The 14,151-nt window shown below is 35.4% G+C and overlaps 2 protein-coding genes across 18 annotated transcripts; one reads left to right on the top strand and one right to left on the bottom strand.

The window, feature by feature from the left end:
* The first annotated feature begins 1,235 nt into the window (after window positions 1–1,235).
* LOC122279125 lies at window positions 1,236–5,371 on the top strand. 2 transcript variants are annotated; one of them, XM_043089482.1, is made up of 7 exons: window positions 1,236–2,189; window positions 2,750–2,788; window positions 2,859–3,047; window positions 3,165–3,404; window positions 3,702–3,919; window positions 4,235–4,489; window positions 4,839–5,371. In XM_043089482.1, exons 1-7 carry the CDS (start codon window positions 1,775–1,777, stop codon window positions 5,019–5,021), a joined length of 1,539 nt encoding a protein of 512 aa, XP_042945416.1. In that variant the 5' UTR covers window positions 1,236–1,774; the 3' UTR covers window positions 5,022–5,371. The 2 variants fall into 2 exon arrangements, with proteins under 2 accessions (XP_042945416.1, XP_042945417.1); XM_043089483.1 differs by lacking the exon at window positions 2,750–2,788 and having other exon boundaries at window positions 1,244–2,189.
* Window positions 5,372–6,608: 1,237 nt separating this feature from the next.
* Window positions 6,609–10,664, bottom strand: LOC122279123 (mitochondrial import inner membrane translocase subunit TIM14-2-like). 16 transcript variants are annotated; one of them, XM_043089470.1, is made up of 6 exons: window positions 10,308–10,664; window positions 10,064–10,218; window positions 9,774–9,952; window positions 8,486–8,664; window positions 7,019–7,198; window positions 6,609–6,913 (listed from the first exon to the last, which is right to left on the bottom strand). In XM_043089470.1, the coding sequence occupies exons 3-5, from the start codon at window positions 9,816–9,818 to the stop codon at window positions 7,042–7,044; spliced, it is 381 nt and encodes a 126-aa protein (XP_042945404.1). In that variant the 5' UTR covers window positions 9,819–9,952; window positions 10,064–10,218; window positions 10,308–10,664; the 3' UTR covers window positions 6,609–6,913; window positions 7,019–7,041. The 16 variants fall into 16 exon arrangements, with proteins under 16 accessions (XP_042945404.1, XP_042945400.1, XP_042945403.1 ...); XM_043089466.1 differs by having other exon boundaries at window positions 6,609–7,198; window positions 10,308–10,663; XM_043089469.1 differs by having other exon boundaries at window positions 6,609–7,198; window positions 9,774–9,931; window positions 10,308–10,663.
* Between the last annotated feature and the right edge of the window lie 3,487 nt (window positions 10,665–14,151).

Here is a 14,151-nt window from a genome sequence, read left to right as displayed (position 1 = left end):
AAATACATAAGCTATATCAAAGCAAAGGAATCCGGTGGCAAAGATAGAGGCCATTGAACAAAATTACTAATGATAAGAAATTCTATATTTCATTATGTAATTCTATACCGTGGTAATCACAATGCTCCTATATTTATGTCAATTGAATAAAATATGGAGCTCCTTTTTCTATAATTTCAGTGTTTCTATCTAGTCTGTGAATAGTGTGGAATTATTATAATTAGCAAAACAACCAGGAATTTCAAATTTTGGAACTAATAATGTATGTAACAACTAACGGAAAACGTAATAAACAAGCAAGACAAACATAATGAACGAGCAACACAAATAGAATGAATTTGGGTCCAAATAAATTATGTCATCAACTTTCAGACAATGGCCCGGGGTCCACAACCACCATTAAAAGCACCAAAAGAATTTTGTCATGTACTTATCCACGATATCAAAAGCCCCATCTCTCCCCACTTGCGCACTTTTTTTAAAACTATTTCTACTCAAGGGATTTAAGATGGAACAAAACAAGTCAGTTATTGCTTCTAGGCTTGTTTATGGGTCAATTGAGATATGTGAAAAAGATATGGGATGGTGATAATCAACCCATGAAATATATAGTGATCTTTATAGGGTCTTCAAACATTCTAATGAGAGAGATAGAGAGAGACTTACTGAAAGGTCAACGGCGAGACAAAAAGGATAATGAGAGTGAGACAATGGTAGAAGCTTGAAGGCTAGAATTGAGAGAGAGAGTGTGTGTTATGGCTGAAGAGTTAACTATATATTAAAAATGAAACGACATCATTTTGATACTAACTTAATTTCTTTATAAAACCCGATACCCGAATATCATAACCATACCTGACCCGGATTTTACCTAGACCAAAAATCGAAACCGAAATCCGGTTACCCAATTAAAATATTAAAAACTAATTAAAATATTAATAAGTCTATTTTACTAAGAAATAATAAGATATCAAACATAAAAATAATTGAAAATCCAAAAATCTTAAATAAAAATATATCATTTATAAATTAAAAAAGGCAACCCAGGATGATTATACAATTATTTTCTTAATTTTTTATTTAAAAAATAAGAAAGGAAAATCCCGATATGAAAAGAAATGAGGATTAAATTACTTTATCCAAAAAAATAAAAAAGAGGATTAAGCAGAGAGAACATTCCCCCAAAGTCACATGCGCTCACACAACCAGGCGCCGACCGAACCTTTTGCCAGCCGACAGCCGTTACGCGCACGGCGTTGATGTTTACCACGTGGCTCGATCCCTCAACGTCAGTCCCCCCCCTCTTTCTTCACAGAACAGACTGTGGCCTCATCCTGCGGTTCGTATTCATCGTCTTCAGAAGATCATGGACGGGCTGAATATCAGTTAAAACTAAAGCAGTAGGTTCAATTACACAGCATAAAGTAGGTAATCTACGAGGACCAATCTTAGATTCTCACAGCCCAACGATTTCATTGTTGGAAAGTTGAAAAGACTACATATATATATATGTATAGCATATCAGAAGATGTGATTTTGTTGCCTTTTTCTTCGCAACAAATAGTTTCTCTCGCTTTGCAAACATGGTGGTCGGTTAGTTTCTTTTCTTTTTGGATTCAATAAAACTGCAGGCTTCAGTTTCACGCTTGCAAAGTTGCAAACTCATCTCCCTCCCTCCCTCCCACCCTCATTCTCTGACTAGCTCAACTGAATTGGAGTTTGAGGCACTTTAGTGGGTTTCCCAGTTCTGTACTCTTGAGCTTTTTGTGTGGAAATGTCGGAAGTGGGAGGATCGTATACTAGGCGGGACGACCTGGCGGGTCTTGAGGAGGAGTCGGGGATACGATACGCCGGGGAACCAATCGGAATCTCGACGCCCTCGTTTGCAACGACGAGCTCCGAATACGTATCGGGTGACTCGCGGACCCGTGAATCGGAGAGCCTCAAGGATCAGGCCAAGGGATTCATGATGGCTTGGGGCGAAATACTCCTGGAGTTTGGTCGAGGCTGCAGGGACATTGCGCAGCAGAGCCTTCTGACCGAGGATTCGTATCTCGTTCGAAAGCTTCGGAGGCCGTACTCTAAGGTTTCGGGTAAATTGAAGCACCTGAATGAGTTTTTACCTGAGGATCGCGATCCGGCTCATGTGTGGTCCGTTATGTTCTTCGTTTTCATTCTTGCACTTGCAGGTGAATTTCAATGCATTATGGCATTAAATTATCTTTCTCCCCTTCGGTTTAAGTATGTATAAGAAACTACGCAATTTGCATGAAAATGGTCTATCAAAATCTACTTCGAAAGCTTAAGTGGAAGAAGGTGTTAGTTAATATTTGCCTGTAATTTGCTTATAGTCGGATTTATGAAAATCACTTGCCTTATCTGTCGGTTAAGTTCCATCCCTCGATCACCCTATTGATGGTTTACGATTTGTGAATTTGATCCTACATATTCAGCCATAAAGTTGTGGTTCCCGTAACAAAAATCAACAATTTTGAAAAAAGAAGTTATGGCTACTGTAAAATTAGATAATTTTCCGTCATACGATTGACCAGATTCCGTTTTTTCGACATGGTTTAATACTTGTTTTGTAAGTGGTGGACACCATTGCTTTCATGTTGGTTAGTTTGGCACCGTCTTTTAGGGTTGTTTGCAATAATTCCAGGGAACTCAGCGCAAGTGTGATTGTTGTCACTACATTTTTCTATTGAAACTTGTTGAGATTGAAACCTACCTTCATTTTTTTGGACAGAAACCTCCAGTAGTGTCATAGTAATCGCCATTCATGAAGGTTTCGTTCTTTTCCCTTTCTGGTGTGAGATAGAGATGGTTTTATTGACCTTGTTAAAAATGATGCGCAGCTATGAACGTAAATACCAATCATGACAGGGTTCCACCAGTAAAGAAAGTGCGGATACATCCTCCCACTGCAAGCCGTATACTGCTTCCAGATGGTAGACATATGGCTTATCGTGAGCAAGGTGTTCCAGCTGATAGAGCAAGATTTTCCCTTATTGCTCCACATCCTTTTCTTTCCTCACGACTTGCAGGTACAAACCAATAAATCTTCGACCCTTTCAAGTGATATCTAGGGGACTTTAGCTTGTGGTATTGGTGAAAACTAACAGAGACTTGGTACTGATCTTAAAAAAATTTCTGTATGAAAGGTATACCGGGTGTTAAAATGTCATTGCTTGAAGAGTATGGTATTCGATTGGTCACATATGATCTTCCTGGTTTTGGGGAGAGTGATCCTCATCTCGGTCGGACTCTTAACTCATCAGCATTTGATATATTGCACCTGGCTGATGCGGTTGGTATCTGTGACAAATTCTGGATGCTGGGCTACTCAAGTGGAGCGATGCATGCTTGGGCTGCCCTCAGATACATTCCTAAGAGGATTGCAGGTATATCAGCATATTGTTGATTTAGAATTTCTAAATCTTATATTGATATCCAGTTAATCAATGCATGTTAATTGGTTGTTTGATTGGGCTTATGCATTGAAGTGTATTGTGTCAATGCTTACACCAATTGATATGTTTCTACATATAATTGGTGTTTGGTTTCATGGTCATGTTGCTAGCCTATCCTCTTATCTTTTGCACTTATCGCTTATTCTTTCTTTTTTCATTATGCAAACACAATAACTAGGTAAAAAAAAAAAAAAATTAATTTTTGTTGGATCATTTTTAAATATGCAGGCGCAGCCATGTTGGCCCCAATGATTAATCCATATGAGCGGGGCATGAATAAAGAAGAGATTAAAATGATTTGGGAAACCTGGGTGCCAAGCAGAAAGTTATTTTACTTCTTAGCTCGTAGATTCCCAAAGTTACTCTCCTATTTCTATTGGCGAAGCTTCCTATCTGGAAAGCATGATCGAATTGAGAACAGGTTGCATCTGTCGCTGGGAAAAAGAGTGAGTCATACCGTCATCTTTGATAAAAATCTCAAAAACTGCATAAGTTTCATTTTGTTCCTTATTTTGGAATGCTCAATGGAACTTTTTATAATCAGTTGTTTACAAAACTGAGATTTTTGGGTGAAATGTATGATTTTATCTATATTTCAGTTGAAAATTTCAGTAGTAACTCAAATATTATATATAATGTTCCACAATCTTACCTGTCAAAAACTAATGTTCCATAATCATAGGTGGCAGCCTTCATAAGCTGTTCACTAAGAAGCTTTTGATAGCTTATGATGATTTCTATGACAATCTTGACATGATCAGGATCAAATGCTGGTTGAAGAGCCAATATTTGAAGAGTATTGGCATAGGGATGTGGAAGAGTCTATCCGCCAGGGCAATCCAAAACCATTCATCCAGGAAGCCGTGCTTCAGGTATCAGATTGGGGTTTTAGCTCAGCAGATCTTCAGGTGCAGAGGAAGTGTCAGAGAAGAGGCTTTCTTTCTTGGCTGAGGTCATTGTACAGCCAGGCAGAATGTGAATTGGCAGGATTCCCAGGCCCAATACACATATGGCAGGTTACCTCTTGCTTCTTTGTTGTTTCTTGATTTCCTGCCCCATTATTTGCTGCTTAAAGAATAAAAACAGAAAAACAAAACAAAATTCTGTTATGCCTCTAGAATTGGTCATGAGAAGAGGAGACTAAAGTCATCTTCTTAGAGTTTCCCTAAAGAGTATCAGACCTTCAACTTCCCCAAGAGGTTTTCACTGATATGTGGTTTTCCGCCGTCTGATGCGCTGTGATATTGGTCAGGGCATGACATGCTGTAAAATTTAAGTTTGATAGCACGGTACAATATTTATACAGCTTATTTTTACATTAATGTTGGTTTTATTTATTTATTTATTTTTCTGAATGCTGAACAGGGAATGGATGATCAAGTAGTCCCACCACCAGTGACTGATTATATAGTCCGAGGTCTACCAGAGGCCATTGTGCATAAGCTCCCAAACGAAGGCCATTTCTCTTATTTCTTTTTCTGTGATGAATGCCACAGGCAGATATTTTCCACACTTTTTGGTGTACCCCAAGGTTCACTTGACAGTTGAAATGGATTGAACTCCATTGGAAGGAGAGAGAAGTGCTGCAGATTCAACCACAAAATGATTATTGCTGATGATAAATTATGACCAAAATGTTAGATTTTACATGAAATTCGGATAAAATACAAGTTGCTCCTATGCTTTCTTTCGGAGCATGAAAGAGGGTTTAATTACTGTCCTTTTCATAATTTTTAATGATAAGAAATTCCATTCATAGAGTTGAAAAGCAAAGAGGCTGCAATTTTACTGCGATTCTGTGATTTTCTGCTCTAAGGCTGCGTTTCAATTGTTGAGCTAGCTGAGCTTATTTTTTTATGAATAATAGTGAGTTAAGATAGTGAAATGAGTTATGTGAAGTCATCAAAGATGAGTTTAAATATATTTGGATATTAAGATGAATTTAGTACTATTTATGAAAAATTAAAAAAGATTATAAATCTCACTTATAAAGAGATATTGAGTTAAAAAATGTTGTAGATTCCACTTGTAAAGAAATATTGAATTAAAAAAGTTGTAAATTTCATATGTAAGGAAGCTTTGAATTAAGATTAATTTAATAATTTAATAATTATATATTTGAATGTTAAATTCAGTTTAAATTTAGACTAAACTGAGTTGATCTCAATGCATTTGAACAACCAAACTTTTCCTAAATGTTTTCTTTTTCTATTTTCATTGATAACAGCACTTTTCCTCAGTTACACCTCCCCCTCCATGTCAGGCAGTAATAATAATTTTGTACACAGATCATCGCATATGGCTGGGTTTAAAACATTGAGATAAGCAGCAAACTTTCAATAAAACCTTGGAATGAGAAGAAAACTTTCAATAAATACTGAATGCAACAATCTGATCATCGTTTTGTGGATTGCCTTTGACACTGCTCCATGGAAGACGATTATGGTTTAGTTTAGACCGAGGTAACATCATGCCAAAGAGCAGGATGGAGCTTCAGAGCTTTGTTTATCCAATTTTTCTTTGCTAATGCTCCTGGAGTGGCAGGAAAGAATGGGGCTTTCTTGATCGCCAGCTCAAATTGCATCACAGGAAAGCCCTATATCTTGCTTTGAAGGTGTCCATGCATTTGTGTTTTTTTCTTTTTTTTGGCACATCGCACATTCAGATCGGAAGCAGGAGTCATGTATGATTAAGAGAGATGTTTCGTTTCTAACAAATAAAGTTTATAAATTGACGAGATAGATTAGAGCATCATACTAGTAAAATACACGTGCAACACCATTATAGTATAGATATACCTATTACATCAATCATAAAAATTCTATGTCACATACATAATCTGAAAAATATTTTGTTTACATATAAATTTAATAAAAATAAACTTACAAATTAACGCAATTTGATTTAATGTATCAAATTGTCATTTCTTTCTATAAAGTAAACCTCCCGTATCCTTGAGTCAATTTGTAAGTTTACTTTCATTAGAGAATCTTTTCTGAATTTGAAAGTCTAGCAGCCTAGCCCAAATCTATAGGGAAGGATCCCTGAATTATTTACTGCGACCGGCACCACAGGAAGTGTATATTTGGCATTTTGGTGTGGTAAATCAATGTGTCAATCCCAGACCAAAAAGGCTTCATTTCTACAAAATTGGCATACATTTGATCAACGTGATCACAACCACCAATTCTCACAAATAATGAGCTATTAGTGTTTACACTGAGTATAAAAATATGAGAGAGAATTAGCCAAAGCGAACGGCAGTCCCAACACCATGATCCACAACCAGATGAGGACTAAATAATTATTACCCCAATTATAATCTTCCATCTTACTCTCATTGACATCCATGCAGAATTCCAATCGAGTTCTGTCATGGTCACAAGATTCACAAGTCTCGTGACAAATGGTATCACGTTTCTTTTTCAAAATCTGTCCAACTAGAGGTTATAAAGAATCAACTGGCTGAAAAAAAATTTGATGTGACAGTAATGGGAGCGTGTATGCTCTTAAACTCACTAAAACTTTTTGCAGAAATGCCTTACATGTATGGAAAGTATTAGCCCCATCAGAATGCAGAGCTGCCACCCTTGGTCTTTCCCAGCATCAGATCTTTTGCTTCATTAATTTTAGATGCGAGGTAATGACTACCCCCGGCATCAGGGTGATTGGCGACCATCACCCTCCTATGTGCTTCCTTAACCTTATCCACTGGAGTTCTTTCCCTGCAAAACAATCAGATAATGAGGAATAATAATAAGAAGCATATGAAACACCTATGGGAAACGGAAAGAACCACAACATTGCATAAACGGATATTCTATAATCTATAAATTTATTAAAACCAATGGTTGCAATTTTTCAATATGGAGGAGGGCCGAAAAACACATGGCACCTTCAAAACGTAATTTGATTCTTTAAAGTCAGGTCTATGTCACAAAACCCACCAGCTTATCAAGTCATCAAATTAATATTCAAAACTGAATCAACATCCATCAAAGTGGTCTGAGAACTGAACTTGCCAAATAATTACCAGTGTGACAGCTGGCAAGGCCAAAGTGGGGTTGGGTGATTAGGGGTAAAAGCCAGGGTCAGGAATATGCTGCTGCTTCTTCTCCTTGTATTATTTTGTATTATAACACTACTTGCTAGAAAGACTAAATCAACCTGAAAACCTCCATTTCAGAATCAAACTACCTCAAATCACTAAAAGGAAATTCCATGTGAGTTCAGAGGAAGGTCTGATAATCTCGTTCTAGTTATCAGTTAATATTCTAATCACTTTTCTCAATACTTTTTTGAGCATGCACTTTGTCTCTGGGAAAAAAAATTCCCATGAGTCCACAAATGGATTGAGAATTGAGGACCTGAGGTAATAATGGTGCGTAAGAAAGGCTACCATCTATGAAACTCGTTTCTCCTCTTCTCCCACTTTGATTTGAAGGAGTAATCAATTGGGAAGAGACAAGCTCAAGAGTCAGACAGACAAGAAATTTCAATTGAAACTCGTTTCTCCTCTTCTCCCACTTTGATTTGAAGGAGTAATCAATTGGGAAGAGACAAGCTCAAGAGTCAGACAGACAACAAATTTCAATCCAAACATTGCTTGAGCTTGATCTGAGCCTGAAAACCATTTTCCATTACTAAACTCTGGATTAGATGGCCAAATGTACAGCTCAAATTGGCTTGTACGCACATCTACTAGAGACAGGAATGAAAACTACCACCACTAAGCCCAAACCATGCTTATCCCGAGTTACCATCCTAAACAAGCACACATTCCAGATTGAAGATCAAGGAGTTTCTCACACCAAGGAGGGACCTTTTGTTGCTCACTATATTATTGAAATGCAGTAAAAAGGATAAATGAAAATCTAAAGAGCAAAGTGGACATCATCTGTAATTCAAATCAACAAACACAAGTATTCAGTTAAAATACTCAATTCAACAAAAGACATCAAGCAACTAGAATGACAAAAATCATAAACTGCCATAAAATAGGTCCAATATACCTGATTCCAAGTATTAGAGCAGCTTCCCTCCTAGTCATAGTAGTCTGGAAACCACCATCATAAAATTTGCGCATTCTAGGTACTGATGGTCTTGCCTTGAATGCCTGCCAAGCTTGAATGCTATACCTACCAGCATAAGCAGTGGCTGCAATAGCAAGTCCTGCTAGCAATGGTGCAACCTGATGCAGATTTAACATTTAAGCATCATGTTGTACTGTTAGTTCAAATTAATCATGAATCTAAATCGTGATGGATGAGCAAAATGAGCGATGGACAATATTTAGGGTTGTATATAAACAAGACTTCGATAAGCCACTCAAGATCAGCTTGTTCAAACTCGAGCTCGGCTCAACTTGTTTAATAAATAAGTCATTTGTGAATACAAAACAAAATTGTGATCAATTATTAAATGACAAAACTTGTATAGAAGTCGGCTCGACTCATTCAATCTCAAATAACTTCTTATTAATTTATTTTTATTAGTATTATCTTTCACTTTACAATGAGAATATGTAAGTACTTCAAATATAAAATGAAATTATGTTCCTAATACTATACATCTTGCTTGAACCCTAACAAGTAACAAGTATAGTCAATTTATATATATGTATATAGAAACTATATAATGATATTTACAAAAACTCAAAACTTGTTACTTGTCATTGAGAGTTAACATTTTTATGACAGTCGAATAATGTAAGTTCTTCCATGTAACATTATTTGATTATGTCAAAATAATGTTAACTCTCAATGAAAGATAAACATCTTGAACTTTATGACCCCTTGAAAGAGCCAATCCCTTCTATATCAATAAGCACATTAATATCACAAACTTAAAAGTTACATAAAAAGGAAGCCAATAAAAGAGAGTCTAATGCCTTTTCTCAAATTTAAAATAATTACACCTGATGGTCAAGTCAATTTCCCAACCAAAAATACAAGTCAAAAAGAAAAACCTATAAAAATTTCTCGACCAAATTAAAAAGTTGAGGGGGAAAAAAAAGAGAAGACAAGTTTGATTGAATCAAAACGGAAAATGGGATTAAGTTAGAAACACGGAAAACATAATGGATAATGCAATTCCACTCTGTTTGAGCAAAAGCCCCTAGACTAGGAATCATCTCAATCAAGAAAATAAAACCCTAGAAAATCTCTGTAAAGCATCTCCTTCACGCGAAGAACATAAGAAGTCAGCAAATAATTTAAATAAATAAATTAAAAAAAAAAAAACATAACAAAACAAAACAAGAGAAAAAAACATGAGGGGATGAGTTTATGGAAGGCTCACCATTTCCTGGGATGTTCCCCGAGAGGACGAAGTTGAAGCGGACATTCACAATCAAAGGCTTTCAGGACGTGTGGTTTTGCACTGTTATGCGCCGCCTTCTGTTCTACGCCTTCTGAGAACACGACTTCTTTGAACCGGGAATCATTCGACAAGTGCTGCTGGTTTTATAACAAGAAATACTGTATTTCATCCAAACAAATATTTTTAAGAAAAAATTTGGATCTTAAAAACCCTCTGAAAATTTATATATATAAAAATAAATAAATAAAAAAGACTGCGAAGATTAGGACCTTGTGCAAAGGTCGAGTACTTGGGTTCTTATTTAACAATTCTTACAGCTACCTAGACGGATTTGGGCGTGGGCTTTGGTGGAGGAACCGAAGGGTTGAAACGGTGGCCACTCGGCTTGGTGGTGTAGGTCAACGTGCGACAGCCGTGCTTGGGTCTTCAGCGCAAGAGAAAGAGAGAGATCGGCTGAGAGAAAAATCATAAGATGGAGAGAGAGAAAAACAGAGGAGAGACATACGAACTTACCGGCGAGAGGCGGCGCAGCCAAGGCTGGGATGGCGTGGCGGCGGACAAAATACAGAGAGAAAAAATAATAATAATAGAGAGAGGAGGGAGAGAGATTAAGAGGCACTGTAGCTTACCGGTGATGGGGGGTTGCGGTGGTCGTGCACGGCGCGGCAAAGCAAAGGAAGACAAAGGGGCAAACGGTGACGGGGAGAGAGAGGGTGAGAAGCCGACGGGGAGAGAAGGGGGAGAGAGATCTACCCAACCGGAGAGACGGCGGCGCGAGTTTTGGGTGTGCAGAGCGAGGGAGAGGAAGAGAAAAGAGGGAAAAAAAAATGAGGGAAACTTTTACTCGTTTGTTTTCGCAATGATTTTAGCGTGATATTTATTATCTACCATCACAATTTTTATAAATTTTTATATAAAATAAAATAAATAATTTAATTTTTTTAAACTCTAATATAAGAATAATAAAATAATACTATATACCATACATTTATCCTTTTTTATTTTATTAAATAAAATGTTACATATTAAATTACTATTAAAAATTATGAGATGAAAGGGAGAAAAAAATAAATTAGTAATATAGTATCTATCTATAGATACAAAGGAGATGGATTTCTTAGATACATGGAATGGGCTTTGTGACCTAAAGTTGGGCTTCAGGCTGGGTTTGACAAAATGTATGACATTAGGCTTCTTTAAAATAAAGACAAAGAAGTATTTCCGAGCGAAAGAGATAAAGAAGTAACGAAAGTAAGAGCATTGATAATGGTTTAATTATTATCAAATGGAACTTAAATATGATCTTTTAGTTATAATATAGACTTCTAGCTAAATTAGTTCATATTAGACTAGTTATTTTAAACTCTAAATAATAATATAATATTATTTATTTTAATAATATTTGATTTTTTTTTTTTATACTTAAGCTAAGTAAAAATTGCAAGAACAATAAAAATAACAAAAAATAATTAATAAAGTCATGACCCAGGTAACACCATATGTCATTTACATCACTGTTCTTATTAAAATAAGTGATTCGCTGGTGTATTTTCACAAACACAAAGATGAACAAACCTTGCACTGCACCAGTCGAAGACCACCAATAGCAGAAAATAAAATGTACAGTTCAAAAATAACAAAAACAATCTGCAAATTATCCCAAAACAACCCACAAATTACCAACACAATTCAGCTTCAATTACAAAAGATGACCTCCAGTTCATAAATTGCCAAAACAGTCCTATGGAAACAGATTCACCAGAAACTTCAGGATCTCAACCTACTGCATAACACTCACACACAATCAAGCTCCTCACATGAAATGTCCAGTTCAATGGATTAGTGGAAAGCACCCCCTATTGACCACTACAAAATTAATTGTTATGTAGCCATTTGACAAGAAGAATTGCAAGGTGGGCATTGGCACTATCATCAAAAACTGGGAAAGACAACTCATGGAACCATGAAGATGAACAAAATATAGAGAGTTAGTGTAACAGCCCGATAGAAATTTAATGATAAAATTTCTATTGGCTTTAGGAATCTTGTGAAGTTCTCATAAGTTTTCACGAATCTATTAATCGTATAGGTTTTAGTCTAACTACATAGTTAATGTTATTACTCACTATGGTATCAGAAATATGTTTTTAATTCTTGGAGATAGTTATAAAAGTTTTAATTGGACACATGGAAAGATCTTAGTCACCCCACTCTTCCAAGTCTACTCTCAATCTTTAGAAAATAGTTTAATCTGATTTTCGTAAATATTATTGGGTAAGAGAGACCTACACTCAACTCTCACTCCAGCCTCATCTTCTTCTATATTTTGTCCATAAATACCTTCAGCCACTCCCCACGAAATTATCTTCCTTTACACATTTCATTGAAAGAACACCAAACTCTCTAGGACAACTTTCAAGTATTCTTTTGCATACCCATTTTGAAGTTTTTGTAAGTATTTTATTATAAAGTCTCTTTCATACAAGTTGTTCTTTTTTTAGTCTAGTTTACGAGGATATCTTATTTATTCCATTTGAAGATCATTTGGTCAGTTAAATATTATTTAAACTCTAAAAAGGTCATTCTGGGAGATAAATTGGAGAATATGTTATAATTTGGAGTTTTTGACCAAGCTAATGGATAGATATTAGTCCGAAATTTTTATGGAGGATTGTTAACATGTGTATATGATTATTGGTTGAGGATTGTTGCATGATTAAAGGTTTTGATGAAAGATTTTCTTAAATCTAGAAACTTAGAAACTGGAAGAGGAAAAACAGTTTCTGTTTTGAGAAAGTTTAAATCTTTGGTGGTTTAAACCTATTCCAATGGCTTTGATAATTTTATTGAAGGATCTTAATCCTCTTATATACATGTTATAATATTATTTTAAAAATATTTGATATTAGTTTCAAAGATATGAAATTTTATGCAAAGAAATATTCGGATAGGCCAAAGTATGGATGTTCTTGGCTAAATTTATATTTTGGTTAATTTTTAACCATGTGATCTTGAATTATAAGCATATATATGTTTTAGGACATCTTTTTAAATTATGTGATCGTTTGAAGATCATATCTTTATAAGTCATAGATTAAAAGGTTAATCAAAACAAGTTAGAAACAAAAATTAATGGAAATAGCATATGAGAATTTTGGCCCTATGGAGTTTTAATAATTGTGATTAGTTTTAAATTTTTCTAAATTGATATTTGAGTTTAGGATAAAATTTACATGAGACATGTAAATTTTGGTAACTTTTGGATTTAGCATGCAAAATCCTTAAGTTATGAGTAAAACGATCATTTTCCTACATGTAGAGGGTAAAATGGAAATTTTACTCTTTAAGCTAGTATTTTCTATGTTTCAAATTATTAGTGATTTAGTTATAACTTTTAGAATCACTAATTATAGTTCCTTGTGATCGCGTTTGAAGTTATATAAGAAACGCGGAAATCAAGGTAAGTTAGTTTTTAACTTACTAGCAGTCTACTGTGTATGTGTGCTAAGTAAAGGAACTACAATGTATGTATGTGTGTTATCATATATACCATGTCATGTTAAGTTATCACATATTTGTCTGTTACACAGAATTTTTTCTGTCATGAGTTTCATCTGTTACACAAGATATTTTGTCATATATTGTAAGTACATAATGTTAAATATGTCATCTATTACATGTATATCATGTCATGTTCACTGTTGCAAGTATGTCAGGTTAATTATGTTTCCGTTACATGTGATATCATGTTATGAAATATTGTGTGCTATATGTTTAAGTCATGTTACGATAAAACCTTATCTCAAGTTGGTCATGTCTTTCAAGTTATGTTCAAGTCACGTTATGTTACGTCAGGGCTTCTGTCCTTTCGTATTCTAGTCACGTTTCATCTTGAGTTACATTCAGTTTCGTGGGGTCCACAACAATTGTGGCACATGAAGTATGGGGTCACAGCAATTATGACGCATACAATACGTGAGACACAGCAATTGTGACACGTAGAATACATGAGGCCACAATAACTGTGGAGTATGTATTTAACTGTATTGTGACACGTAAAATACATGGGGCCACAACAACTGTGGAGTATGTATTTAAGCAGTAAAAGTCAAGTTTCAGATCAAGTTCATGTCAAGTCAAGTTCAGTTCACATTTCAATTTAAGTAATGTCAGTTATGCTATGTTGTACATCAAGTTATACTTTAATTACTTATGAATTGGATTATGCATTCATGTTTTTACTGTCATCCATGCATCATTAGCTTGTATGGAAGTTTTTGTTAACTTACTGAGATTTTGTAATCAAATCTCACTGTGGTAGTCCCAACTACCATTCCTCCCGAATGGTAGATCTTGT

The sequence above is a fragment of the Carya illinoinensis genome, chromosome 10 (genome assembly GCF_018687715.1).
Source record: "Carya illinoinensis cultivar Pawnee chromosome 10, C.illinoinensisPawnee_v1, whole genome shotgun sequence".
NCBI classification, from domain to species: domain Eukaryota; kingdom Viridiplantae; phylum Streptophyta; class Magnoliopsida; order Fagales; family Juglandaceae; genus Carya; species Carya illinoinensis.
The sequence above is the reverse complement of the archived record's forward strand: the minus strand, read 5'-3'. Positions and strand labels throughout refer to the sequence as shown.